Source organism: Hyalella azteca, unplaced genomic scaffold (assembly GCF_000764305.2).
Source record: "Hyalella azteca isolate HAZT.00-mixed unplaced genomic scaffold, Hazt_2.0.2 contig8524, whole genome shotgun sequence".
In the NCBI taxonomy this organism is placed as follows: domain Eukaryota; kingdom Metazoa; phylum Arthropoda; class Malacostraca; order Amphipoda; family Hyalellidae; genus Hyalella; species Hyalella azteca.
In genome coordinates this window covers 1946-29089 of record NW_025938615.1, presented here as the reverse complement: position 1 = coordinate 29089, position 27144 = coordinate 1946, and the positions used below count along the sequence as shown (strand labels likewise).

The 27144-nt window shown below is 37.5% G+C and overlaps 2 protein-coding genes across 5 annotated transcripts; one reads left to right on the top strand and one right to left on the bottom strand.

The window, feature by feature from the left end:
• Positions 1-376: 376 nt before the first annotated feature.
• On the top strand, positions 377-7841 carry LOC108671989. 4 transcript variants are annotated; one of them, XM_018159596.2, is made up of 6 exons: positions 616-684; positions 1156-1265; positions 1709-1829; positions 5937-6060; positions 6662-6724; positions 6779-7841. In XM_018159596.2, exons 1-6 carry the CDS (start codon positions 678-680, stop codon positions 6798-6800), a joined length of 447 nt encoding a protein of 148 aa, XP_018015085.1. In that variant the 5' UTR covers positions 616-677; the 3' UTR covers positions 6801-7841. The 4 variants fall into 4 exon arrangements, 3 of the variants coding, with proteins under 3 accessions (XP_018015085.1, XP_018015088.1, XP_018015084.1); XR_001930863.2 differs by lacking the exons at positions 6662-6724; positions 6779-7841 and adding an exon at positions 3218-4715 and having other exon boundaries at positions 377-684; positions 5937-6000; XM_018159599.2 differs by having other exon boundaries at positions 1156-1250; positions 6662-7841.
• A 12752-nt stretch (positions 7842-20593) lies between these two features.
• On the bottom strand, positions 20594-26941 carry LOC125178279. The gene is made up of 4 exons (XM_047881661.1): positions 26803-26941; positions 24915-25073; positions 23854-24015; positions 20594-20805 (listed from the first exon to the last, which is right to left on the bottom strand). Exons 1-4 carry the CDS (start codon positions 26939-26941, stop codon positions 20594-20596), a joined length of 672 nt encoding a protein of 223 aa, XP_047737617.1.
• Between the last annotated feature and the right edge of the window lie 203 nt (positions 26942-27144).

The following is a 27144-nucleotide window of genomic DNA, read 5'->3' as shown; positions in this document are numbered from 1 at the left end:
TTTAAAATTAACTTTTATTGCAAGTGTCCCGAATTTCCCCCTTCCCATGGGTAAATCGGGATGCTTTTATTTTGCATCTGGAACCTTACGAATAGCATATGGAATTTTTTTTACGATGCCATTTGATAGCCTTCCCAAAGAGCTATAAAATGAGCCTAAATTTGTTTCTGGCATGTTTCATGGTAAGAAGTTTTTAACAAAAAATGCTCAAAACCGTCCCTTTTTACCCTGTTTGACAGTATCACTTGCTCCCCTTGAATAATTAAAAATTGTATTCTAAATAGTGGGAAATTTATTACTATCTGCTATTAAAGTTGGGCAAATGAGGAATTAGAGTCTGTATTATTCAATTTTTTATGATCTAAAGAATAATTGTGGATAATTACTTCTGCAAATTTCTCAATATGTAACTATTTTCAAATATTTCAGTGAGTTAATTTGATTATAAAGATACAACAACTGAGCATTTGAGTGCCAGCAACCAGCTGCCATGCCATCAGTTGACTGCAAAGTTTACGTTGGTGATCTTGGGTCATCAGCGTCCAAGCAAGATCTTGAAGAGGTGTTCTCGCAGTATGGCCGTCTAAGCAGTGTTTGGGTGGCACGAAATCCTCCAGGCTTTGCCTTTGTGGAGTTTGATGACAGCAGAGATGCTGAAGATGCTGTCAGGGCATTAGATGGAAGGTAGGTTGATTCATTATTTCATACTGATAGCATTTTATTGCACATTCTTAATGAACAATTAATTTCCTCAATTTGTGCTCCCCTTTATAAAATTTTTTGATTACCTGATGTGCTGCCAATACATATTTACAGCTAAAGTTTTGCTGTTGCACAGTTCTAAAATATTAGCTTGTCAATGAAATTGTCATCACTTCATTGAATACCGGTATATACATATTTTTCTAATGCAATTTTGCTGAAATCAGTTTTATTTGAAAAATCTATAAATTTAATTTAATCTGCATAATAAGAAAAACATTGTTTATTAGCTTCTGTCATTTTTACTTGTATTTACTGTCAAGCCATCATTTTGTGATTTTTTTTCCACTTGTAAAAGATAACTCAGTTTTAGCATGGAATGAAATGTTGTTTTATTTACATTTCAATTGAATGATTCCTAGCATGCCTCACCATAGTTTTTATATTTTTCAGGAGCATTTGTGGGAGGCGTGTCCGAGTGGAGTTGTCTACTGGACGGTCCCGTGGAGGTGGTGGCGGTGGAGGAGGAGGAGGACGCTTTGGTGGAGGTTTGCGGGGGGGAGGTGAGATCAGATTATCCTTGGTTCACATCCATACCATTTTTGGTCCTTTTTCTATTAATATTAGTTTTAAATTTATGTTACATTTTGATATATACTTTCAAACATTTTTTGGTAACTTCAAACAAATTTTGATACATGCTCAGAATTTGTGTAATTGTGTATGATACTGATTCTCAGAGTAGACCAATGAAAACCAAATTTTGATGCATAGTCAGAATTCTTGTTATTTTGTAAGATAATTCTCAGAGTAGACCGATAAAAACAAAATTTTGATACATGGTCAGAATTCTTGTTATCATGTATGATAATTCTCAGAGTAAGCTGATGAAAACCAAATTTTGATACATGGTCAGAATTCTTGTTATTTCTTATGATAATTCTCAGAGTAAATCAATGTATGGCCGGTACCACAAAACCCGAGTTAAGTGCAGATGTTTGAGCAGGAGGCATGGCCCGTGGCGCCCACCCGGAGGACAAATGCTATCAGTGCGGCGAGCGTGGACACTTCGCTCGTGATTGCGGCGTCAGCTCCCGGGGCAGCGCTGGAGGGGCCCGCCGGTCAAGGTAGTGGTGGTTCAATTAGCTAATAGGTTTGTTATAATAAATATAAAGTTGCTTTAAGTTTTGTTTCTATGGGCTGATTTTGCCTTTGACTTTTGTTTTATATACGTATATAGGTTGATTGTTGTTGCCGCTGGGCTTATGTTTGAAGACTGATGGCGGTTTTAGCATTTGTGGTTAAACCAAAGAGGTGTTTATAGAGCTTTGAACGCTTCATGAGCCAGTACTCAATTGCTCATTGGGCTTGTGGATATAGTGCAGCTTGTGTAGCTACAACACAAATTTCATGTAATGTATTGTACCTACTATTGTCTCCGTCATCTAGTGTTTATCTACTTTGTTTCTAGTTGAGAAAAATGTTCTTTCAGAACAGTTTGAGCTTGTTTTCTCACATGTCAGGTGCAAAACAGAGAATGATTTGTTTCAGTTTTGGTTGTAAAAATTTATTATCTGGTGATGAGACTAACAAACCTGCGTTATCTGCAATGCATCTCATTTTAAACTTTTGTGGTCAAAATAAGTTTTTTCCAACATCCATTCGGCATCCATTTAGTCCAAATTTGACATGCATTTGACATTTTGTAAAAAATTCGTAATGGTAGTGTTACATTGCTTCTTGATATTAATTATAGATTACTTTCTCCTGGCTCAAGATGTATTTACTGTTTCGGTTGATTTTGGGCACTGAATTCATCCCAGTTCCGTTGTTATAACCTCTGGTATTTTCGTAAAAGCCTGCCTTTGCTAAATGATTTTTTTATTGAAGAGTTGTTAAATGCTTTTATGTCAGTGCTGGAGGTGGTGGTTTTGATTGATCAAGTCGTGTAAGTAATTTTTTGGCTGCTCTTTTGCTGCTTGTCACTTTTCAGTTTAACTGGTAGAACTATCTTTGATGTAGCTTAGTTAATATTTTGAATTTAAATGAATATTTTACTTGCTATAATTAAGGTGCCTGTTTAAATTCTAGTGCGGAGTAGTTTTATCATTGAAATGGTATCAATTGGTCTTTCTTCCAGCTTTTGAAATTAGATGCGTGTCAGTATGGAGGTTCAAAGTGATCATTTTTATATAAATATACGCACCTAAAGAGATGTTTAGACGATTGTACCAGGCATGAAAGTTATGGAAAAGTTAGGTTATTAAAGTCATAGATTTCAATAAATTTTAATTCAAATGATCATATCATCTTTGATTGATTGTTAACAAAATTTTCCTTTTAAAGTTAATCAACCATATGTTGGCATCCAGACACGACTAAAAAATTTTGTTGTTTAATGTATTATATATCTCTTTCAGTTTGAGTTACTGATATTAGAAGTGCCTGGTGTGATTTGCTTGTGTAAGTTGCAGGTTATTTATACCAGACCATAACTCAGCTTTACCTTTTATAGGCCTCACGGTTGAGCACGATAGCGCTGGTTTAGCCTGCCCTGCCTTCCTTCCATCCGAGAAAGCCTTCCTTGTCGACTAAATTTTGTCAGCAGTTCGTCTCGCCCACGAGAAATGATACCGACGATCTCAATTACCCACAAATTGTTCTGCTGCTAAATTTTACTAGCAGTTCTTACTTCTTGGGAAGAATGACTCCTTTCTTCGAAATCGAAACGTATGTTGACTAAATTTGGCCTGTGACTGAATCACCACAGTGAAAATACCTACAGAAATTCTTCGCTCACAAAGCTTCGCACTGCATATATCGTCTGGGGCGCCTGACTATCTACCATTCGTCTCGTGACGCCTCACTCACAGCCGACACTCATTTCCTCTTGCAGACAACTAACATGGGTTATGTATAACCACCCCACATCATTTCTCCCACGTCTTACCTCACCAACTAGAGCAACACCCAAACCATGTCCAGTTCCTTGATTGCTGGGAGTTGATTTCTAAACGAATTATTGTTAACAAGCTACTAGTTTTTGAGTTCGTACAATTGTGGAACCACTGTTTATGCAAAAATGGTCATTTTTACGAGATATCTACCTTTAAATTACGTACAAAATTCTGGTTACTATACTTGATGAAATATTTGGTCTTAAAATGTTTTGTTTAGGTCTTAACTCCTCCCAAACCTACCTCCCCTCCCTCATCCCACCGTAAATGAGGTTACGACTGCATCCTGCGCATCTGTTACACGATTGCTTAACTTAGTTCTCAATTGCGTAAATGTCGTCATAATGATTCATTGGACATGCCTTAATAATGCGAGGAAGTAGTTCAACATTCATAATGCACCTGCGAAAGTCGTCGCTTTCTCGTTTTATCATTGTAAATCTTTATTAAGACAGAACTAATTTTCTCGTTTCCCATAAGTTTAGACCACAAGATCTTTGTATTCATGTGATATTTTCAAATCATGATTCTCATTTTGAAAAAAAATTCTTGTCAGTCATCTTTCCAAGTGCTGATGTGTCCAATAGTAACCTAATAACGGTTTGCATCACAATTCCTAAATTAAATCTCCTAGTCTTCGTTCTCAATATTATAGGTGCAAAAACTTTCGACCAGCCGTATGGAGACGCAAACTCGCTCTAGCATTCGTACTCAGCCCAAACTCGCCTGGTCTTGATTGAGGTTACCTAATATGATTCAGTTCTACGCTCTCAAACTCGCCTTAAGACAATTATGAAGACCTTGTTCTACGCTCAAACTCGACCTAGACCAATTGTGAAGACCGAGTTCAACGCTCTCAAACTCACCCTAGACCAATTGTGAAGACTTATTTCACCGAGTTCGACGTTCTCAAATGTGATCTCTTTCGACTGGTCCGTATCCGCTGGGTTAAGTTGTTTACAGCGCTCTCAATGCGACGCAGCTGCGTGCTAGAACTTCGGTGCTTGCTTGTAGTTCTTCAGCAGCGGTGCTGACGTCCGTAGAGTTCATGCAAGGGTGAGTTTCTTCACTTTATTGTTGTATCTTTACTCAGTTTCACTTCGTTATAAATTTATAGAGGTAATTCAAGAATAATAGGGGACATTCAGTGGCTTTTGGAAACTGAAAATGAATCATTTCTGAGACGAGAAATGTTCGGTTCAACTGCAAATTTTCTCATGCAGCTTGACTCTGCACACTCCGGTTAAGGCAACTTTGAACAATGTAATATTATAATTTGTTATAAGATTCTGCTTGTCAAAAGCGCAGAATCATTAGTTTTACTGCATTATATTGACTGGTAGAATCGGGCGAATTGAAGCAAACAAAGGTATTGATGGTACAGGGAAATTTATAGCATACATTTTTATTAATCTTTCTTGTGATAGGCAGTGGGTTTATTTTTTCATAGTTTTCTTTCTAAGACAATGATCTCATTGCTGCACGGCAGCTCGGCTGGCAGTATGAAATGTATTGACCTTTTATTAGCATATTTCCTCGTCGTAAAGTGGCACACTTATTCATTGTCAGTAATTGCAGCTAAGTTAATGTTGGTCATGGATTACCAATGCATTAGGTTAATTTGTCTTGAAGACGATCACTTATAAAAGCGGCATATATGTGTATTTACTGTCGTTCAAGAATTACGTATTTAATTCTAGGCTGAGTCAAGTATGACTCTTTTCACCATAGAATTTAACCCTTCCTTCTACTGACTGCAGTGAATATTGATTGCTTCCCTCTTAACCATATCGCGCTCGCTTCATCCAATTGCAATTTAATACAGAAGGTAACCGTTTAAAATTTGGGGTATCGTCAGGATGAGAGTACTCTATCAACGCTATACTACTACTGTTGTTGTATGGGTTGCTCTAGCTAGCGTTGGGTAAATGTGGGTCACTAACGTTGTCACTAGTGTAGCACTCATTACAAGTGATGCTGTCATCACTAGTGTTGCACTCATCACTAGTGTTGCACTCATCACTAGTGTTGCACTCATCACTAGGGTTGCACTCATCACTAGTGTTTCACTCATCACTAGTGTTGCACTCATCACTAGTGTTGCACTCATCACTAGTGTTGCACTCATCACTAGTGTTGCACTCATCACTAGTGTTGCACTCATCACTAGTGTTGCACTCATCACTAGTGTTGCACTCATCACTAGTGTTGCACTAGTGTTGCACTCATCACTAGTGTTGCACTCATCACCAGTAAGTTGACCGTGTTGCCCCGCAGGTCGCGTTCGCCCCGACGTCGCCGCTCTGCGTCACGGTCGCGCTCCCGCTCCCGCGATCGTCGGGACCGCAGCCGCTCCCGCTCCAGATCTCCTCGGCGCTCTCGCTCCCGTTCCTTCTCTTAGGTGAGTGAAATTCAATAGAATTTTTGCTCTAACTGCAATAGCTACTAGCGTTGCACCTTAACGCTCGTTATATAAGAGACTGAGAATGTGGAAAAAGTTTGCATCAGGGTGAACGCAGTTTTCATTGTTCTCTGAAGTTATGTACGAGTTGGAATTCTTCAATTTGATATTGAATGTTTTTGTTCTTGATTGACGTTCATGGTAATGCAAAAAAAAAAAATTGATACTTTTGTGTTGTGAAATAGAAATTGTAAAATTTAGATGCTTTAGTGTTCTGATGTTATTGAAAATTGCAAAAAATTATTCCGTATTTTTAAAAAGAAATTTTGATTACTCATCTGCTAAATGTCCTTGCTAATTGTTGGAAACTGTAGGCGTGTTTATAACATAGTCATCGAAGTTGTTGATGGCCTAAAAATTTCTCACCTTGAAGACGATGTACGATAATTTTGAATTCGTTTCAATGTCTACTATTTGTTTGATTCTCGTAAATCCGAATGACGGTTGGCGATTGTCCGGTGAAATAATTATATCACAACAATTTTTAACTCTGTTTACGCAGTTTATAAATTTCTTCTCATAATAACATTTGGTATCTCAGATGCAGCAGCTATGAGCGAGCATCTCATCGGCTTCTTCCAGACGCCTCCTGTCTGCACTCTTCTTCTTCTAGAATAATTGACCCCCTTATTTGATCAGTGTCAGTAGACTTTACAAACACATTGCTTCTTCTAGAATAATTGGTCCCCAAATTTGATCAGTGTCAGTAGACTTTACAAGCACATTGCTTCTTCTTGAATAATTGGTCCCCTCATTTGATCAGTGTCAGTAGACTCTTGAAAAACGCAGTGCTTCTTCTGGAATAATTAGTCAATTAATTTTATCAGTGTCAGTGGACTTTACAAACACATTGCTTCTTCTAGAATAATTGGTCCCCTTATTTTGGCAGTCCCAGTAGAGTCTTGACAAAGACACTGCTTTTTCTAGAATAATTGGTTCCCTTATTTGATCAGTGTTAGTAGACTCTAGACAAACACGTTGCTATTTCTAGAATTATCGGCCTTCATAGCTACATCAGTGTCCGCAGAATATGAAAATAATGACAAATACGATGGTTCTTATAGAAAAATTGGCCTTTAAAGTTAACCAGTGTCCGTATACGCTCAATTTATTTCCACTAATTAAACAGACAAAACAAAAGACAAGAGTTCACACTACTGTAAATGGCACCCCACAATCACTGTTCTACCGATTTGATAAAGGTTTGTCGTGTCGTTTGCAGATCGCTTCATTTTTATTCAATGGTTATATTGATTGGTGCCATGCATGTGTATGAATTGATGTTAATTGAGATCAGATCCACTTTAATGTGTTTTTACGTAGGAGGGTTGTGGTATTATTTTTAGTGCAATTTGTTTGAAATCATCTTGTCTTCATCTTCTTTGAGATGCACCAACGGAATTTCATGTGAATATAATTTTCGCTGAAACATTCATATCATAATGAAGGGGGCTTATTGTTAGTCTTGAAGTTGTTTATACTATTGAAACGCAGAACTGAGTATACTTTCATCTGACGAGTATTCGCATCAAAAACGGCATTGATTCATTGTTTCTTCCCATACTCTAATTTTTCGCTTTTTCATCGTAAGTAATTCACTGTCAGGATTCCTCTGATGAAATTTTCGTGGTGAACGAAACAGAAACAGCTCGCTTACCTTGAACCGCAACTAAAATAAGTTTTCATCTTCGTCTCCTCCTTTGAATAAATAAAACAAGATTTCTGTGATTTTTATTCCCAAATTTTGATTAGTACGAGAGTTGACTGTTACCAAATCTTAATTCAACCAATTATTAGCTAGCACACTTGATGCGATGCGTCTATTTTTTAATCGAATGAGATGGACTCGATAGTTTATTCGCCACCTACTCTTCACTTGCGATACTGGCAGATGCAGTTGAAGATGCTGCCACCAATAGTGTCACTGGGCAAGTAGTCGTTGCTCGTCTGCAGTCGCGCGTAAGGCTCACTCAGAATGTTGCCGATTTTTGGTGATACGATCTCTATTCCGTCGGGCCAGTAGAACTTCATGTCGCCGAGTCGCAGTGTCGCGTCAACCCACCAGTTTCCCACATCTGCCTTGTCTGTGCAAAAAAATAACCATTCGTTACATTGCCATTTGACCGATGTGAAGCTAACCCACAATTGCACCTACCGTAAGTATGTCTTGAACGAGAGAAACCCAACCCGTTTTTGCGCTTATCGCTCGTCTGGCTAATATATTACTTTCCAGCAACAGGCCTGTTCGGCGAGAGTGCTAAAAAAACTGCGGTATTCAGTTGATAATTTCATTATTGTTATGCAGTTCCCGTAAGTAATGAACGGGATTTGTTAGCCATTACTCTTAACTGCCTTGTCAATTTTGGGACTGTTGGCAGCTATCTTGTATGGAGGTTCCGTCGCCGTTGATTAACTTGCTAGAACGATGATCGTCACACGAATCATTCAGCTACTGGACAATTTCCTGGAATGTTCTCTTCAACAGCGTTGAGCCACTTAACAGAAACTTTTCTAACTCGCCGAGCAATGTGCGTGCGCTATTTTTGGACCTCTGTTCATCTGAAAACTTCATTAATGCGTGTTTTACAATGTGCTAGTAACCACTGACATGTGCACGTAATTAATATTAATATTATTTAAATATAATATTCATCATTCATAATATTCATTCCATATAAAATTTCTTGAATTAATGAGCCAAAAAAATAGACTATCCTACATCAATTCGTTGCAACTCCATTAAATAATCCCTACATCCTTAGATAGAATGAAAATTTAATTAGAAACCTGGAAATACCATCTGTCCAGGTCAACCCTCACTAATCACACTCGGCCCTTATCTGCCTGAAGCCGAATAAGCTCGACCAGCATTCGTGGTCATTTGTCGACAATCGGGAAAAACACGATTAGGTTTTGTGTTCACAAACTTTCTATTCGGTATTTCTTTAAAAATACACTAGGGTCGAGTTTACTTTTCGTCACTGTATTTCCAGCATTATTTTTAGCGCAGTTTCTCATTTATAGAAAAAAGCGCTATTGTGCTCGTCATGTCTGTCCGTCCGTGACCACTTTTTCGTCCACGAGAAAATACGCTCTCTGTCACTCCCTGCAGTGAGTACTGTGTTATAATTTTTTAATATGCAATGCTGTAGGGTGAACTAATCCGAAAGTGAGGCAAATCAAAGACTCAAAATTAAACTCATATTCATCCCAATTAGCTAAGTAGCTAATATTCCTCCCAAATAGATAACCAATTCTATACCGCCCAAATAGCTAACTATAGATCTCCCACACGGCAAGACGTCACTATGCCCTGCTCGTTGCCGCCGATGCTCTCTATCCTGGCTTGGGCGAACGATCATGCATCGTTGTGATGTACTCCGTCACTCAGCCTGAACTTGTTTGTTAGCTGATGCTTCGTAAACAGCGGCCGTACATCCCATCAGACGATTAACGTTGAGTAAACGTTGTTTAAACGTAATCTTGTAGTAAATAAAGTTCTTTGAACATCGTCATTTGTTTTGGGTTGTCTCAGTTACACGATACATACGCACAACGCCGTCGTATAGATATGGTCTTCAGATATGGTCTTCACAAATCGAATGATATGTCTCTTGATGTTGTAGCACGTTTATTGAATGAGGAATTTTACATTACCCCCTTTTTCGCCGTTTTCTATTTATTAATTTCACGTTTACTTTTCTTCGCATAAGTTGCACGAACAAAAAGGTCTTAGATTTTTGTTTTACATGTGTCTCCCAAGTTCCAAAACGATCCTTCGGTAATAAAAAAGTTTTTTTAACGAAACGGTTCCCCATTAATAAAGCAAAAGCGCAGCCGTTGATCACAAATTTAACCCTAAAAGTGAACCTACCTGTTTTTCATTCGAAAAAAGTGAACCTACCTGTTTTTCATTGACTCTTGTATACCTTTGTTCTTCATGAAGGTGATGAAGGCCGGGGCTGTTATGAGGAGGCTGGTGAGCACCGAGGCGCTGCTGCTGAAGTAACACTTGGACACGGAGGCCGCCTGAGTGATGGACACCGCCAGGCACCGCGTGTCCACGAAGCACCGATTCCGGCACACGCCTGAGGCAGCAAGCACAAACAGCTGGATCACAGGATGTTTTTTTTTTGTATAAAAAACGGAAAACAACATTTCGACGATATTTTTTTGACGATATTTTAGCGATGCTAGAAGTTGAACACGTATCGGACAAAAATTTTCACCGCCAAACACATTTTTGTCATACCTAACATAACAATCTCTTTTGCTGGGAGATTGCAGGGCCAAATTTAAAAAAATAATCGTTCCATGGCGTACAAAAATACTCTTTGGATTTAGGTTCATCTGCTAACTTAAAGATTACATAGTCAAATATATAATATATTCGGTCTATTGTGGGAAAGAAAGGAAAAGAAATTCACTGAGTTATACCAAGAAATATGGCACCAGTTTATTTCTTATTTCATATAATAATTACTTTTAAAATTTATTCTTGGCATCGAAAGAGGTGCATGAAGTGGATTTTAGCCTGTAGTTCTCGGTAGGAACATTCCTACTCTACGTGATCACGTGCTATTACCATTTTGATAATACGGCTTCACAAAATCACCTCGCGCCGGCGTCTTGCGACATTTCGCAGCACTCCACCGGGTATCAATACAACTAAAAAATAATGTGAATAGCTAACAAGCTGTTATAGATTTTAAATTTCCCATCCTAATGAAGAGAAAATTGCTCCAAGATATTTGTTAGGAAGGGGCGATATACTTATCATTAGACTTTAGGGTTCTATGTCACCATATCACGATTCACAGACAGCTCAATTTCGTAGCTCCAGTCAAGAATGAACGAATGATAAATCCAAGGAATATTTACTTTATAAGTTACAGATGTAGAAACCAATGTAATTTTTTGGTGCAAATTTATGAAGGCAGTCTTTTGTTAACTCACATGCGCTCGGTGCCTCCAAGTAAGTGTTGTACAGCGCGATCTTTGCGTCGGTGAAGAGCGCCATTGCGCTCGCCTGAACTGACGCTAAAACTGCTCGCCAAACTGGCCAAGCAGAGCACTCCGGAGAAGAACATACCGCGTGTTCTGAACGTCGACAACTCTCACTCGTACTTTTTCTAGATCATCTCTAAATTTCTTGAAATAAATGATTGGATGATTACTGCAAAATTAAATAAAAAAGTTATTAATTTTCACCGTTAGGGTTCCGGTTTTTTAATTTCGAGCTTCAAGGGGTTCATATTCCTGAAATTACACTGGCTTCCGAAATACTCCCCAAAAGCTTCACAAGAAAGGAACCAAATTTCCACACTGAGATGAGGTGCTTTTATACGAGTACATGAAATTTTTCTTTGTCATTCCATCATTTTACTTTGCATATACTATTAAATTTAGGGTTCTAGGAGTAAATTTTATAATTTGATTTTGTCGCTGGTGCGTTTGTGTCATCAGCAAACAAATTATAGTCAGTTTCAATTAACGTAGTTATATTTGAGTTCAAATAACCTACTTAGAGGAAACGTAATTAAGTGTTATAGTTAGAAATCGTATTCTGAATATTTAAACTTCATTCTTGATGTTGGCGTGTTTATATATTCAAAATACAATATTTTATTTAGCTTGTCTACCCAATGTTTAATACTATTTTAAGCATTTTTTTTATAATTGTATACGATTTTTTCAGAAATTAATTTCAATAAGAAATTACGGAAAAGTTGCACATCTGGAGAGGTTGCGAATTTAGAGAAAATCACGGAAAAGTCGTGCTTGGCACATGGCAAAATTAGAGTTCGCTCCAGAGTCTCTGATGAAAGATTATCGCAATAAAATGATATTCAAGTAAATGCGGTTTGTTTTTGAAATTATATGTAATGGAAAAATGAGATCAAAGCTTTTTTAGTTCGTTATTTATTGACGTTTGCTGATATGAAATATTTTAAGCACGTAGATCTCAAACGAGTAGGGCAACATGGGGCAGCGCCACCCCCACATTTTTCAAATTAAAATTTTGATGGAGTTTTAATTGATACGAGGTGGTTCCTTGTTTTGTTTAAAGGTACAACTAATGAGGAATGTATGATGTGAATTAGACGCCAATAGAGTTATTAAATTTTTGATGAAACACTATTTTGTAAAAAGTGTCAAAATGGGCCCATTGCCCAACCCCTGGGGCAATGGGCCCATGGGCTTGGGGCAAGGCGCCCACCCTTGGTCCCTTTACCGCAATTGTATATTTTTTGTTTAAAAATGATAAAACCACACTTTACAGTTAAAAATAACAAAAATGTAATAAAAATAATGACATTCATTCATTTATTAACAACTCAAAAAATCATATCCTCAACTTGAAAAAATATACTCTTTGCTTAAAAAATCTATCACTGACGCGAAGAAAAATATTTCATTGACATAAAAATATATATCCTTGAATTGAAAAATATATCCTTGCGATAAGAAATTCGTCCTTGACATGAAAAAATGTATCGTTGACTAGGAAAAATATATTTAGTTGATCAGAAAAAACTTCGTTCCAGTTTCGTCCATAATCCAGATATTATGTGCAGAGAATTCGTACCTAATCGTGATTTCAGTCAACACCTTAAAAACTAATCAACTTTTGGCTCATCGCTCATTGGTGTTAACTAAAATCAAGTTTTGGCAAGGCAAGAGTCAATAACTCGACAGGGGGTCATAAATACGCATAACTAGAAACTAAACCTGCTGCCTTGAGGCGGCAAAAAAAAAAATCATGCAATATGAAGTGTATTTGTAATTTAAAAAGATAGTCATACTTTTGAAAAATCTAATATGAAAAATCTAATGAGACAAATCTAATGATGTATAACACAAGACTTCACTATGGGCGCTTTGCCCCGTGACACGCTTAATTGGGCCCGATGCCCCACTAGGTATTATTTCAATTTATATCGTGTCAACATTTTATTTTAAAACCTAATAGTCTAAACTTGATCTCAAAATTATCCCTATAACTATTACTTTCAAAATATAATTCACAGTAATTTTAAAAGCTTCATCTACAGTAATCGAAAACAGTTTTATTTATCAGGAAATTTTTTTATCTGGGCTAAAACAGTTATTCACAAATAACTTAACAACGCAAACACTTAGCAAAACGTAAATCCGTACACTTCATCCCAGTGAAACTGTCGAACGGCGGTAGAGAACACGGACCAATATCTGCCATACTTAGCGAGAAACCCGCTATGGGCTCGTGACCCGCAGTGGGCTCGCTGCCCCATGTTACCATATCAATATTGTGATTAAAATTGTGTTTTAATCACAATTGTGTATTGTGATTAAAAATGATCGTTTCAAATTTATACATAAATTCACTTCTTCCACTCCAACCATTATTATAATGCCGATTGTTTTATTGCTGTACGTGGTGAGATATGTACGTAGTATTTCATTTGCAGTATTCACATACATTGAAAAGTTAGTTTTAAATTCAAAGTTACTCGAGAGGAAAACGAATTGAGCTTGAAGGTCTTGTTTCGTGAAGGTCTTGTTTTGTGAAGGTCTTGTTTTGTGAAGGTGTTGTTTTGTGAAGGTCTTGTTTCGTGAAGGTCTTGTTTTTTGAAGGTCTTGATTTATGAAGGTGTTGTTTTGTGAAGGTCTTGTTTTGTGAAGGCCTTGTTTTGTGAAGGTCTTGTTGTTAAATATGTTAATGATAGCTGATCTATTAGATACGTTAATAGAGAATAGATAGAAAGACGTTAATAGAGACGATCGATGACCACTACTGATAAATATTTAACGTTCGCTGCATTATTGTATGTTTTTTTGCGATGTAAGATGGACTGATTTAAGCGCGGAAATGAAACAGTTCCTTATTATTTGTAAGTTGTGACCATTTTCTTCAATCACCTCTACAGCCGACATGAACAGAATGCATTCGTCGTTAGCTATCTTAAGACAACGCTCTTGATGCCACTCTCCCAGCACTCTAAAATCGTCAGTTTGTAAATATTCACTCTCAGTGGTAGAACCTACTGGTATGAATAACTGAATGCCTCTTCACTCTCCAGATAATATTTTAAATTAAAAAAAAACTACATACTAGCCTAACTCTGTTTGATACCTTCAGCAAACAACGGGTTAATTTCACACTTCAACTTCTATACCTGCTTATATTGCACCAGCGTTAGTATCAAGAGCATTGCTTAATTACCTACATTTAGACTTGGCCTAAAGCTTGATTGTCTGCATTTGGTCGTGGCATAGAGCTTGATTGTCTGCATTTGGTCGTGGCATAGAGCTTGATTGTCTACACCCGATTGTGGCTCAGTGTTTAATTGTCTGCATTGTCAGCATAGCATCTGCAATCATATACCACATATACCATAATTATCCTGGATACGCGCTCCAACAGCCCCTAGATATTGCGGCGCCATAATTACCCTGGATACGCGCCCCAACAGCCCAGCCCCAGCAATGCTATCTATCCAGCAATGCTTTCACTTCCGTATTGTATCTAGCTAGCCAATTTGCAATAGAAAATGATTGAAGTTTTCAAAATCGCTGCGCCAACCCTGATCCAATCATGTTGTGATTAACTATCAGTCTATCCTGTCACGCGTCATTTATTCCAGGTATAGTTTAGCCGCTTCTATTCCAGTATTGGAACATTGGTTTAATATTTCTTAAACGAAGAATAAGGTTATCATGCCATATTGGCGTCAGGCTGATCACCTGTACGATATATTTATTTTGAGGCTTTCAGTGTGATGATAATCTCACTTTCTTCTCTTTTCACCTCATAAACTGAACTTATAGGTCATTTGGACTATTATTTGCAAGTATAGCTTTAATACAGCATTTGGGACAAAATAGTTTGTGAGATGAATTCATGTAATAGGATAGACACGATGAGCTATGAATGTATTGAAGGAGGCTCTTCACCCAACTGTCCTATGAGCAAACGCTGGAGTGTTGGACTCATCCTTGGTGAGAGCTGCGGGTGAGTGTTGCGGGTGAGTGTTACGGGTGAGTGCTGCTGGTGAGTGCTGCGGGTGAGTGCTGCGGGTTAGTGTTGCGGGTGAGTGTTGCGGGTGAGTGCTGCGGGTGAGTGCTGCGGGTGAGTGCTGCTAAAAATCCATTATCAAAAACAATAGAATTGTGTTCTTAACATCACATTCAAAAGATCAAGCCACGTTTATGTTGTTGAAAACAGCCGAATCTTCGAAATTCTCTTACACATTGCCGTGCAATGTCGTATCACACCGTAAAATCAATTACAGAGCATAATTTACTATAAGAATAAATCTAATAAAATTCAATCTCTTGAATTCAGTTTCTTGCCTGCATATTCATTGCAAAGCAAAAACGAGCATCAACAGTCCATTTCATGATTACAGAATATTTAATGGATCGCGTTTTGTTGAAATTCAACACCACAGCTCAAGTAACTGGAAAGATTATGAACCGTAAAGTGGAACGAGAAAACAAATGTTCATAGCATCAGCATGAGATGAAGATGCATACAAATTCTAATCACAAAAACTATAAAGCGGAGGCCAGCTGCAGTTTTTCCAGCTGAAAATTTCGAAGGTTATATAATCTGTTAAATTACTTCCGACCAGCCAAGACATTTGTCATTTACTGTCACTTCGTATTATTTCCTGCAGCTACTGCGTGTGTGTATAGTAGCATATCTACTTGCACATTAAACTAATATTGGAATTTTTATTTAATTTTTCAACTCAAATACCTAACATAATTCCCAAATTGCGAAGATATTTCGAATATTTTTCAAATAATTGGGTCAATAGGACATTTTTTTACGTTAACTTTGTGTTTTGACGAAGTAAATACTTGGCAAAAATATCGGTACATTTATTTATAAATAGTTGATTGTTCTCACTATAAAATCAATAAAATTGTATACTCAACCTAATAGAAGCACCATCTTAACATTGTTTAACTATCGAACTAATTGGTTATTTCTCGAGCTCATTGTGTCGCTGAAGTGATACCCATGTGGTTTGAGAATGACTATGTTCTCAACATCACAATATTATCTAGGATTCGGATAGCTGATAAAACACTGGTCAAATCCATGGCGAACAATCCGGTCGATGCTGAAAGCTGGTGGACTGTGGTAGTATTTCTATTAAATTCAAATATGAAAATGATTAGCGCATTTTTCACATGTTTGCTCAAGTTAGTGCTTAACATGTGATAATGGACATGAGCTGGAGCAAGCAACTGAAATTTTCGGTTAATGCTCACTAAGTTATTAATAATAGATGCATGGTTTGATACGATACAACAGGAGCTTAAAGTTAACTCAATTTGCGTGTCACAAAACAAATTACAAATTATTGTACTTCACTTCGCAGTTCGGTCCTTTTTAGTATTAATTGATCATTGCATTCCACTCACATGTCATGTCTTTTAATGCTTTCACGAGAATCGAAGGTAAATGGCTCTCAGAATACTTGATGTCAGAGCTAGTAAACATTTCGGTAAAAGTACATTATGCACTTATGTTGAACATAATTTCAGCAAAAAAATATACATATATAAACCCCGTCGTGCATGTAATAAATACTTTCTCTGTCCAGTTGTGTCCAAAAATTATGGCACTCTAAGGCTTTTTTATGAGCAGCTTATTTAAAGCATTTATTTTTGACGCCAAACCTCAGCTCTTATATCAGTATTGTATCAGCTTGTTTTTTAAACTGAAAATTTCTTTACCTTCAATTGTATTTTTATTATTTAATAAATTTTTGTATTCCTTGAAATTAGAAAGAGTTGATGATACCAAAGTAAATAATTTTGTGCTTGTATCATAGTATATATTTAAATGATAGCAATCATTGATTGACAACTCTTGATTGATTGACATATATAGGCATTGATTGACAATGATGTTTTCAGCCTAATATCTCTAGGCTGCCTATACAAATAAAACACATTTTAGTGTAGTTTTTTTTATATATGACGTTCCTATGGGATTACATAGTTGCCTGTCCCAAATTTAGTAAGATGTTATAGGATGGGAACAGCCCTGGGCTTGCTAATTAAACATGCATTTGCATGCAGCAGACTGTACGTAGACACCTAATTTCGCTGAGGTGACACTGACTGTTTTCACTACTATTCATTCATTAGCCCGTATCGATGGTAAACGTGCTAGTATCTGCTAAAGATTAATATATAGATATATGTATTTCTGCATTGTAAACGGAAAAATATCGTTTCGTTCGCGAGGAGCAGGAATATATATAGGTAAAACAATAGTCCGTCATCGCATTGCAAATTATTTGAAAAATGTAATAACGATTTTTCAATCTTACTAAAAACTTAAGTCCCAGAAAGTCCAAAATTTCACACTATCTTAAAACCTTCTACTTGATGGTTGCCGTCCATCAGCACCAGCGGTATGTGGAGGAAGCTATATGTATTTCGACTATAGAATGAAGTGCGTACCTATTCTCGCAAACTGGTGTATTTTCAGCAGCTACTTGATTACCTATGTCAACAGATCAGTTCTCAAATATCCAAGAGACAAGTCAAGAATATTACAACAATCTGAGGCAGGTCGAAATTGGCCTATTCCTCAACGTAGATACTACTATGCTATACCAAGTGTGTCCTGCAAATGCTATCAAATCGACTCGCATGGGGATTTTTCAGGTTCAAAAAAGAAAATTCAACTTTTTCTCTAACACAGTCGCTCGTGATTGCATCTGTTAATCCAGCCACATAACTTTGCTGGCCCATGTATCTTGAATACCTAGCGTTTTATTACATATTTTAAATAAAATTTATAATGACAACAACTGAAACGTTGAACAGGCAATCTGCATTATCGTTTCAATCTGCTTTATCTTCCCATAGGCTGCTTTAAACAGCCAATTCTTGAGGACAATGGATCCTCGACTCAAAATTACATTGAAGAAATGAGACTATAGTCAATTAATAACATAACATAACATAGCGATGTCGGCGCTGAAGAGTAGGCCTGATGTGGCCTGTCGCCGATTCTTGTACTTTTCGTAACTTGTCCACAGAAGATAAAAAAGCATGTCCTTTGCCCGGATTTTTAATTAACACGTTTTTATTTACTCAGCTGGTGAATTTATTGAGTCTACAGCTGATACAAGAGGTGCCTGAGAAGGAGAAATTTGAAAGTTACGCGGAGTTGGTCGCGTTTGTTTGTTTGTTGTTGACATTGACAACAAAAATTAGCCCCTTTCTGATTGCTCTAGAGATCTGAAATTCGGCATGCAGGCTATTTTCGCCTAAAAATTTCAGATACAATCATAAAAACTAGCAATTAGAGACCTAAATTAGCTTAATTGAGTAAGGTATATATATAGTATATATATATATATATAAATTTTACTGCTGTGCAGTCTGACGACTTCATTGTCCTCAACTGGTACGGTAAATTATTTTTCGGTTATTCTTGCCTCATTTTTAGTTACCTGTTTCACTGTATAACTTTACAAATAAAGCATATTTGATGCATGAAATCAACTTGTTATGAAGCGGGAACAATTTAACAAGAGTATGCTGGGGCGTGCATGAATACGGGGTCATCAATATTTAGCGTTACATTGTTTTTTCAAAATCAATACACTCACAAAACAGTCAAATGTGTCGTATGGAACTATGTCGACTGTTCTCCGGAAGGACATAAAGTTGTCCCCATTCAAGTATGTCAAAAAACACCAACTGTCTGCTCAAGTTGTTGACAAACGCCTCCAAAGATCCAAGATTCTTCTTTCCCGCATTCATAATGGCACGCTGCCAAACCTCGTTTTCAGTGATGAGAAGATATTCAATGTTGAACACCACTTCAACTGCCAAAATGATCGAATTTGGTCAAAGAATTGGACGAAGGATCCCGTGTGGCGACTAGGAAGCAATGCCTGACCTCAGTGATGGTCTGGTAGCCGTAACAGTCCTCAAGTAGTCCCCTCTTTTTTGTTGACAAATTGGGGTGAAATTGAATCAGAAGAACTTTCGAGATGCCATCCTTGTTGGTGCATTGTTGCCCTGGGCACGAAAGCACTTCAAAAAACCTCCCTGGTCGTTCCAGCAGAACTCTGCACCATCCTATGGGGCCAAATCGATTCAGGAGTGGCTGTCCGAGAATGTTCCCCACTTCATTACCAAAGATTATTGATATTATTAGCCAGCAGATCCTACAAATTTACATATCATAAAAAACAGTGAGCTGGATTAACATTTACAATTTGATACTTCACGCTCTAAGATTTTGGAAAAATATTTATAAGGAAATCGCGATTGTAAACTAACTAAAATTTAAGAATTAAAACTTTCAGGATATCCAAATATCTTCATCCTTAATTTATTGAAGCTGATAATGCATTTCATACGCAAAATTCACATAATGAAAGAATAATTGGTCCCCTTATTTGATCAGTGTCAGTAGTCTTTACAAACTCATTGCTTCTAGAATAATTGGTTCCCTTATTTGATCAGTGTCAGTAGACTGTTGACAAACACGTTGCTTCTTCTACAATTATCGGCCTTCGTAGTTACATCAGTGTCTGCAGAAAAATGTCATATACCATGGTTCTTATAGAATAATTGGCATTCAAAGTTAGCCAGTGCCCGTATACTCTCAATTTATTTCCACTAATTAAACAGACTAAACAAAAGATATGAGTTCACACTATATGGCACCCCACAATCACTGTTCTACCGGTTTGATAAATGTTTGTCGTGTCGTACGCAGATCGCTCCATTTTTGTTCAATGGTCATATTGATAGGTGCCACGCTCATGTATGAATTGATGTTAATTGAGATCAGATCCACTATATTGTAATTTTACTTAGGACGGTTGTGGTATTATTTTTTAGTGCAATTTGTTTGATCTTGTCTGCATCTTCTTTAAGATGCACCCTCGGAATTTCGTCTGAATATAATTTTCGCTGATACGTTCATATCATAATGAAGGGGGCTTATTGCTATTCTTGAAGTTGTTAATTCTATTGAAACGCATAATTGTGCATACTCTCATCTGACGAGTATTCGCATCAAAAAGGGCATGAAAAAAAAATTCTTAGATTTAAATAGTTGTCTTAGGTACCAAAAATTTTCTCGATTTCGAAAACATTCTTCAATTCTGTTGATTCAGTGTTATTTCCCATACTTTCATTTTTCGCTTTTTCATCGTAAGTAATTCGCCGTCATGATTCCTCTGATTTTCGTGGTGAACGAAACAGTACCAGCTCGCTTACCTTGAATCCCAACTTAAATAAGTTTCATCTTCGTTTCCTCCTTTGAATTAATAACAATACAAGATTTCTGTGATTTTTATTCCCAAATTTCGATTAGTGCGAGAGGTGACACTTACCAAATCTTAATTAAACCAATTATTAGCTAGCACACTTGATTCGATGCGTCTATTTTCTAATTGAGTGAGATAGACTCGGTAGTTTATTCGCCACCTACTCTTCACTTGCGATACTGGCAGATGTAGTTGAAGATGCTGCCACCAATAGTGTCACTGGGCAAGTAGTTGTTGTCCTTCTGCAGTCGCGCGTAAGGCTCACTCAGGATGTTTCCGATTTTAGGTGATACGATCTCTATTCCGTCGGGCCAGTAGAACTTCATGTCGCTGAGTTGCAGTGTCGCGTCGACCCACCAGTTGTCCACACCGGCCTTGTCTGTGGGAAAAAAATACCATTCGTTACATTGCCATTTGACCGATGTGAAGCTATTACCTACAATAACACCTACCGCCATTTTGTCTTGAACGAGGGAAACTCAATCCGATTTTGCGGGTATCGCACGCCTGACCAAGAAATGACTTCAGCAACCTGCCTGTTCGATGAGAGAGCTGCAAAAACAATCAATTATTTAATTGATAAATTTTATTGTTGGTTAGTTCCCGTGAGTAATGAGCGAGTTTTTTTAGTCATTACTTGAAACTGCCATTTTCAATATTGAGACTTGGCAGCTATCTTGTATGGAGGTTACGTCGCCGTTGATTTACTGATGAACTATGATCGCCACTTGAATCATTCAGCTACTGGACAATTTCTTGCATTATTCTGCTTCAACAGCGTTGAGCCATTTACAGTAACTTTCCTATCTCTCCCAGCAATGTGCGTGCGTAATTTTTCGACCTTTCATTTGAAAGTATGCGTTTTGTGAAAAACGTGTTTTTTTAATGTACGTTTTATAATGTGGTAGTAATAACTGCAATGGTACATATGGGACCATCTTTAACTAATATTCATTGCATAAATTCATGTAAAACATCTTGAATAATGAACTGATATAATTAGTTAATCTACATCAATTCGTCGCAAATCCATTTGATAATTCATATATCCTCTAGAATGAAAATTCAATTAGAAACTTGGAAATACCATCTGTCCCAGTCAACCCTCGCTAGTGACTCTCGGTCCTTATCTGCCTGAAACCGAATAAGCTGGACTAGCCAGCATTGTTGGTCATTTGTCGATATTTATGAAATTAAGCTTAAGGTTTTACGTTTACGTTCTTTCTACATTTCTTCAAAAATACACGAGGTTCGAGTTAACTTTTAGTTATACTGTATTTCCCTTTTTTTATTATGCCATGCTGTAGTGTGAACTACTCCGACAGTGTGGCAAATCAAATACTCCAAATTCTATTCCTCCCAAATAGTTAACTATCGATCTCCTTCACACGGCGATACGTCACTATGCCTCTTTCGTTGCCATCGATGCTCTCTATCCTGGCCAACTTGGTCGAACGATCATGCATCGCAGTGATGCTGATGTACTCGGTTACTCAGCCTGAACTTGGTTGTTAGCTGACGCTAAGTTGACAGTAGCCGTACTTTCACATCTGACAATCAACGTTGTTTATACGCAATCTTGTTGTAATCAGCGTACTTTAAACGTCGTCATTTGCTTTGGGTTGTCTCAGTTACACGGTACATGTACGCACTACGCCGCCGTCTCTTTTTAGATGAGATTTCATCACCATGTCCGCCGCCCCGTCTCGTTACTACCCAAGATATCTCTCAGTCATCACAGGACGAAACAGATCACACGGAGGCTACGCGGTAGTTATGCGTATTTATTTGATAGTCTTTGATTAGCAGCCGTGTATTTCATGTAGCTGACGATTGTTTTACGTAATTTCTCACGACTACTTTGTGGCGAAGGCGCTCTCCTTACCGTATACGGAGCTTGAAGATGTGCCCCCAATTCGGCTCGTTCACAACAAGCAGTAGCGAAAATATCGGTGGCCATTTATACACACACATACACACCTAAAGTTTCCAATGGCCACCAAGTTTTCACACTCCTAAAGTTTTTGTCTATAGCTTATCATTTCAAATCTCCAACAGTCATAGGTAGTTGTGTAGTACTCATTTTCTTCATTTTAAGTATGACCTACTCTCGTGTCAGCGAGCTCTTTCTTGCGGCAACAAAACTTCAATAAGCTTCACAATATCCTTTGTGTGAAGGTAACACCTTATCCTTCACAATCATAGTGTTACCTTCTGAACAATGACAACTTCAAAGTTCTAGCTTCACTGGTGATTTAAACTTAAATTAATGCATTTATACTGAAAATGCGGTTTTAGTATGGTCCAGTGACGTTTAATCCTGTGTTATTAGTGCTGCCAAAAATGTGTGGCGCTATCTTCGACTAGGTTGTACCTAAGCTGAATTAAAGCATTTCATGTATTCGTATATTAATTATTATATTGGTTATATTTAATTGAAGTTACACATCTCGTCACACGCCAAGTTTCCGTGTTTAGTTAGCTTTCGAGTTATGGGACCATTTCGTTCAAAAATAAAAAATTATGTTTTTTCCGGTTTTTAGTATCATTTTAAAGGTCCAAAAATTGCGAATCCAAGCATACCAAAGCCGTGTTTGTAAGTTTATTTGTCCGTTTACGTCGGCCATTAAAGCGCATGTAAAACCTACACCTTCAAATATCACCAATTGCAATTTTTCTGCTCTCCTGAACACTTGGAATTTTCATCTTGAAAATCTATCCCCACCTATGATTTTCAAACAACAGCAATGAGCGATATACCATTCGATTCGTAAATTAAATCTCTACAATCCATCCGATCATTTTTTTATTTAGATATAGTTTGGATTATATATTGGAAAAAATGGAGGAGAGGCGTAAATTCTAAAATTTCGGAAAATACCCCTTCCCACCCGAACAAATTAGAAATTGGAAAAAATGACTGGATGGCTTACTTCTTGATTTGGTCTTTACACATCGAGTGACATGTCTCTCGATGTTGTAGCACGTTTATTGAATGAGGAGGGGGCAATGAATTAACATTGCCACATTTTTCGCCGTTTTCTCTGTAAATTTCACGTTTATTTTCATTTCTTCGCAAAAATTGTACACACAAAAAGGTCTTAGATTTTTGTTTTACATATGTCTGCGAAGTTTCAAAACGATTAGTCCATAAATAAAAAGTTTTTTTTTTGACCGAAACGGTTCCCCGTAATAGAGTAAAAGCGTAGCCGTTGGATACAAATTTAACCATTAAAGTGAACCTACCAGTTTTTCATTCGAAATTTAGTTCTAAAACGCTTATCTGGTGCGTGAATTAACCACGCTAGGTGGAGAAATAAGATTCAAAATAAAGTTTGAATGAATTATTCATCTATGCGGTTAATTCTTAATACCGGCGATCATGATTGCTACTGGAATGAATTAGGGTTCTGAAAATTTGGCTCACATTTCTTGATGTAGTCCAAAAGATCGTTCATCTGAGTAGCAGAGGACGGGAAGGCGAGCACGCTGCCCGTCGGGCACGAGCTTTTCGCCTCATCGAAGTTGGCAGTCACGGTAGAGAAGAAGTAGCAGAAGCCGCCCACCTCTTCGAAGCCAGGCTTGCACACTGACGGGTGTAGTACGATAAACAATTGTATATGATGTAACCGTATATTGCATTAAAAATGTCACACATTGGCATTTAACTGCAAACTAAACGTAATCAGGCGTTGTACTTGGGTCACTCCTGAGATACCGCTCCGGCACTTATACTAATGACAAATTTTGGGACAGATTTTTATGACTCTCACGCAGCACTCTTTCCTCGCATAACGTTGATTAATTGTGACCGATCGTAACCATATTAGCTACAAAGCTATTCATTCACAATACGATCCTGCGAACGTGGCAAGATTTTTTTCTTGTCGGCTTTGTTTGAGCGTATTACCAAAATGTTTTTCCCTCTTGCCAAGCTTTTCTTTGAAAAATCTAAGTGGAACGAAGAAGACAGAAAATATTCCATCAATATTCGTAGGAGTGTATTGTGAATTAATACTTTAATTGTTAATTACGTCAAGATCTGTCGTTATTTAAGAAAGTTATTAATGGGAAGGGTGTAGAATGAGCGCTATAAAAATTCGTTGCAAAAATGTGTCCCAAAAGTTTTGGAGTAGTTACTGAGAGTACCCATGTTGGAACTATCTTCAGTGACTGCAGATAATGTAGTGTGTGACTGAAACTAAACTCTTTGTAAACTGCAAAACGCTTGCCACGACCGAAGGCGTAATTGCCGGAAAATCAAAACCACAAACATGTTCAAGCTTTGCAATTGAATGGTAAATGGAGTTTGTTACCTCGAATTTGTTTTTAGGGGTCATCGTATCGTGATGAGTGAACCTCTTCCCTCCATAGAGAAGTTATATGTAACCGTTAGTTTACTTAATTCATCGCGCGAAATACTTTTTCATGCATTTTGTTTTGAAGATGAGTGGCCTGGAGACAAAATGTGATAAGACTCTTGTATACCTTTGTTCTTCATGAAGGTGATGAAGGCCGGGGCTGTTATGAGGAGGCTGGTGAGCACCGAGGCGTTGCTGCTGAAGTGACACTTGGACACGGAGGCCGCCTGAGTGATGGACACCGCCAGGCACCGCGTGTCCACGAAGCACCGATTCCGGCACACGCCTAAGGCAGCAAGCACAAACAGCTGGATCACAGGATGTTTTTTTTTGTATAAAAAACGGAAAACAACATTTCGACGATATTTTAGCGATGCTAGAAGTTGAACACGTATCGGCCAAAATTTTTCACCGCCAAACACATTTTTTTCATACCTAACATAACAATCTCTTTTGCTGGGAGATTGCAGGGCCAAGTTTCAAAAAATAATCGTTCCATGGCGTACAAAAATACTCTTTGGATTTAGGTTCATCTGCTACCTTAAACATTACATCATCAAAAATATAATATATTCGATCTATTGTGGGAAAGAAAGGAAAAGAAATTCACTGAGTTATACCAAGATTATTGGATTACACATTTCAAACATCCTATTTATGTAATCAAAATATAAAAAATGGTAATCAAGACAGTTTTAAAAGAAATCTTACCTAATTGCTACGATATTTATTTTAGAAATGCTTTTTCCCTCTTGGTTTGCGACGGTGAGAAGATTCTTCCTTCTTTCGTAGCAACCAACAATAGTCTCCCATCATATTGGGATTAAAGCGACCTTGATACAGACTCTCCAAAAGCGCAATATCTTGGTGAAAACGCTCACCATGCTCATCACTTATATCCCCAAGGTTTTCAGGGAAAAAATCCAAGTGGGGAAAGAGCATTTCCCAAGTGGGAAAAAGCAAGGGAAAAATCCAAATCATTGGAACAGCAAATGGCATATATACTCTTTCTTTTTGAGCTTAACCATTGTGTTAAACTGACACAGCAGTTAGAACAGCAGATATGAGGTTCCTATTTTTTATCCTGGTCGTCCCTAACTTGACAGCCAAAATAGTGCCTGTATGCTATCTTAACCTTGGAGGCCAGATTTTTTCTCTGATCTTTTGGGGTGAATTAGCCCCAAATGTAACAGAAATTATCAGGGTTGTTGTAACAATTTCGACTATTCATTTAAACAATTACTGCTTAATTGAAATTAAAACAAAATCTAATTAGTGCTTACTTCACATTAATTAATATCCTAGATTTATCACGACCAAACTTTTCTGGAATGAAATTGTGAAAAAGTTTCAGAAAATTCAATAGCAATGGTTCAACACTAAAAAATATAATCTCACCATTATTATACAATAAAAGTGCATTTGGAACCACCAATGCACAACACACTTTTACCAGGCATTCCTTACTTTGAATGTACTTTCACTTTTGGAGGCTGACCCTGAAGTTATATGCATTAAATACTTTCACAAACATAACTCGAAAACATGACGTGCTAGAGAAATTTCAAGGGCATGCATGTAATCAGCGTAAAAACACATCAGATACAGCCTAGGTAATTTCATACGAGTAGCAAAAATTTTGTTGCACAGTGTAATGCGTGCACAAAATCACCTCGCGTCGGCGTCTTGCAACATTTCGCAGTAAGCCACCGGGTATCAATACAAGTAAAAATATATAACTAAGCTAACAAGCTAGAAGAAATTACAAATTTTCCATCCTAATGAAGAGAAAATTGCTCCAAAACAGTTGTTAAGGAGGGGGATAAACTTGTCAGCAGACTATAGTGCTCTATATTACTATATATATCACGATTCACAGACAGCTCAATTTCGTAGCTCCCGTCAGTAATGAAATAATAACTGCTCAAAGGAATATTTACTTTATAAGTTATGGATGTAGAAGCCGATATGATTTTTTCGTGCAAATTTATAAAGGCAGTTTTTTGGTTACTCACATGCGCTCGGTGCCTCCAACGAAGACGTGGTCCAAGCCTGTGCGATCGTTGCGTCGGTGAAGAGCGTCATTGGGCTCCCCTGAACTGCGCTGAAACTGCTCGCCAAACTGGCCAAGCAGAACACGCCGGAGAAGAACATGCTGCGTGTTCTGATATAAGTACACGATTTTTTATTACATCATTTTACTTTCCACCTATTGTTAAATTTTAGGTTCCAGGAGTTAATTTCTTAATTTATTTTGCCCCTTATGTGTCTTTGTCATGGACAAATAAATTATAGTCAGTTTTTATCCACTTGGGTAAGTTCAAATAACCTTGTTGGAGGAAACGTATATTACGTGT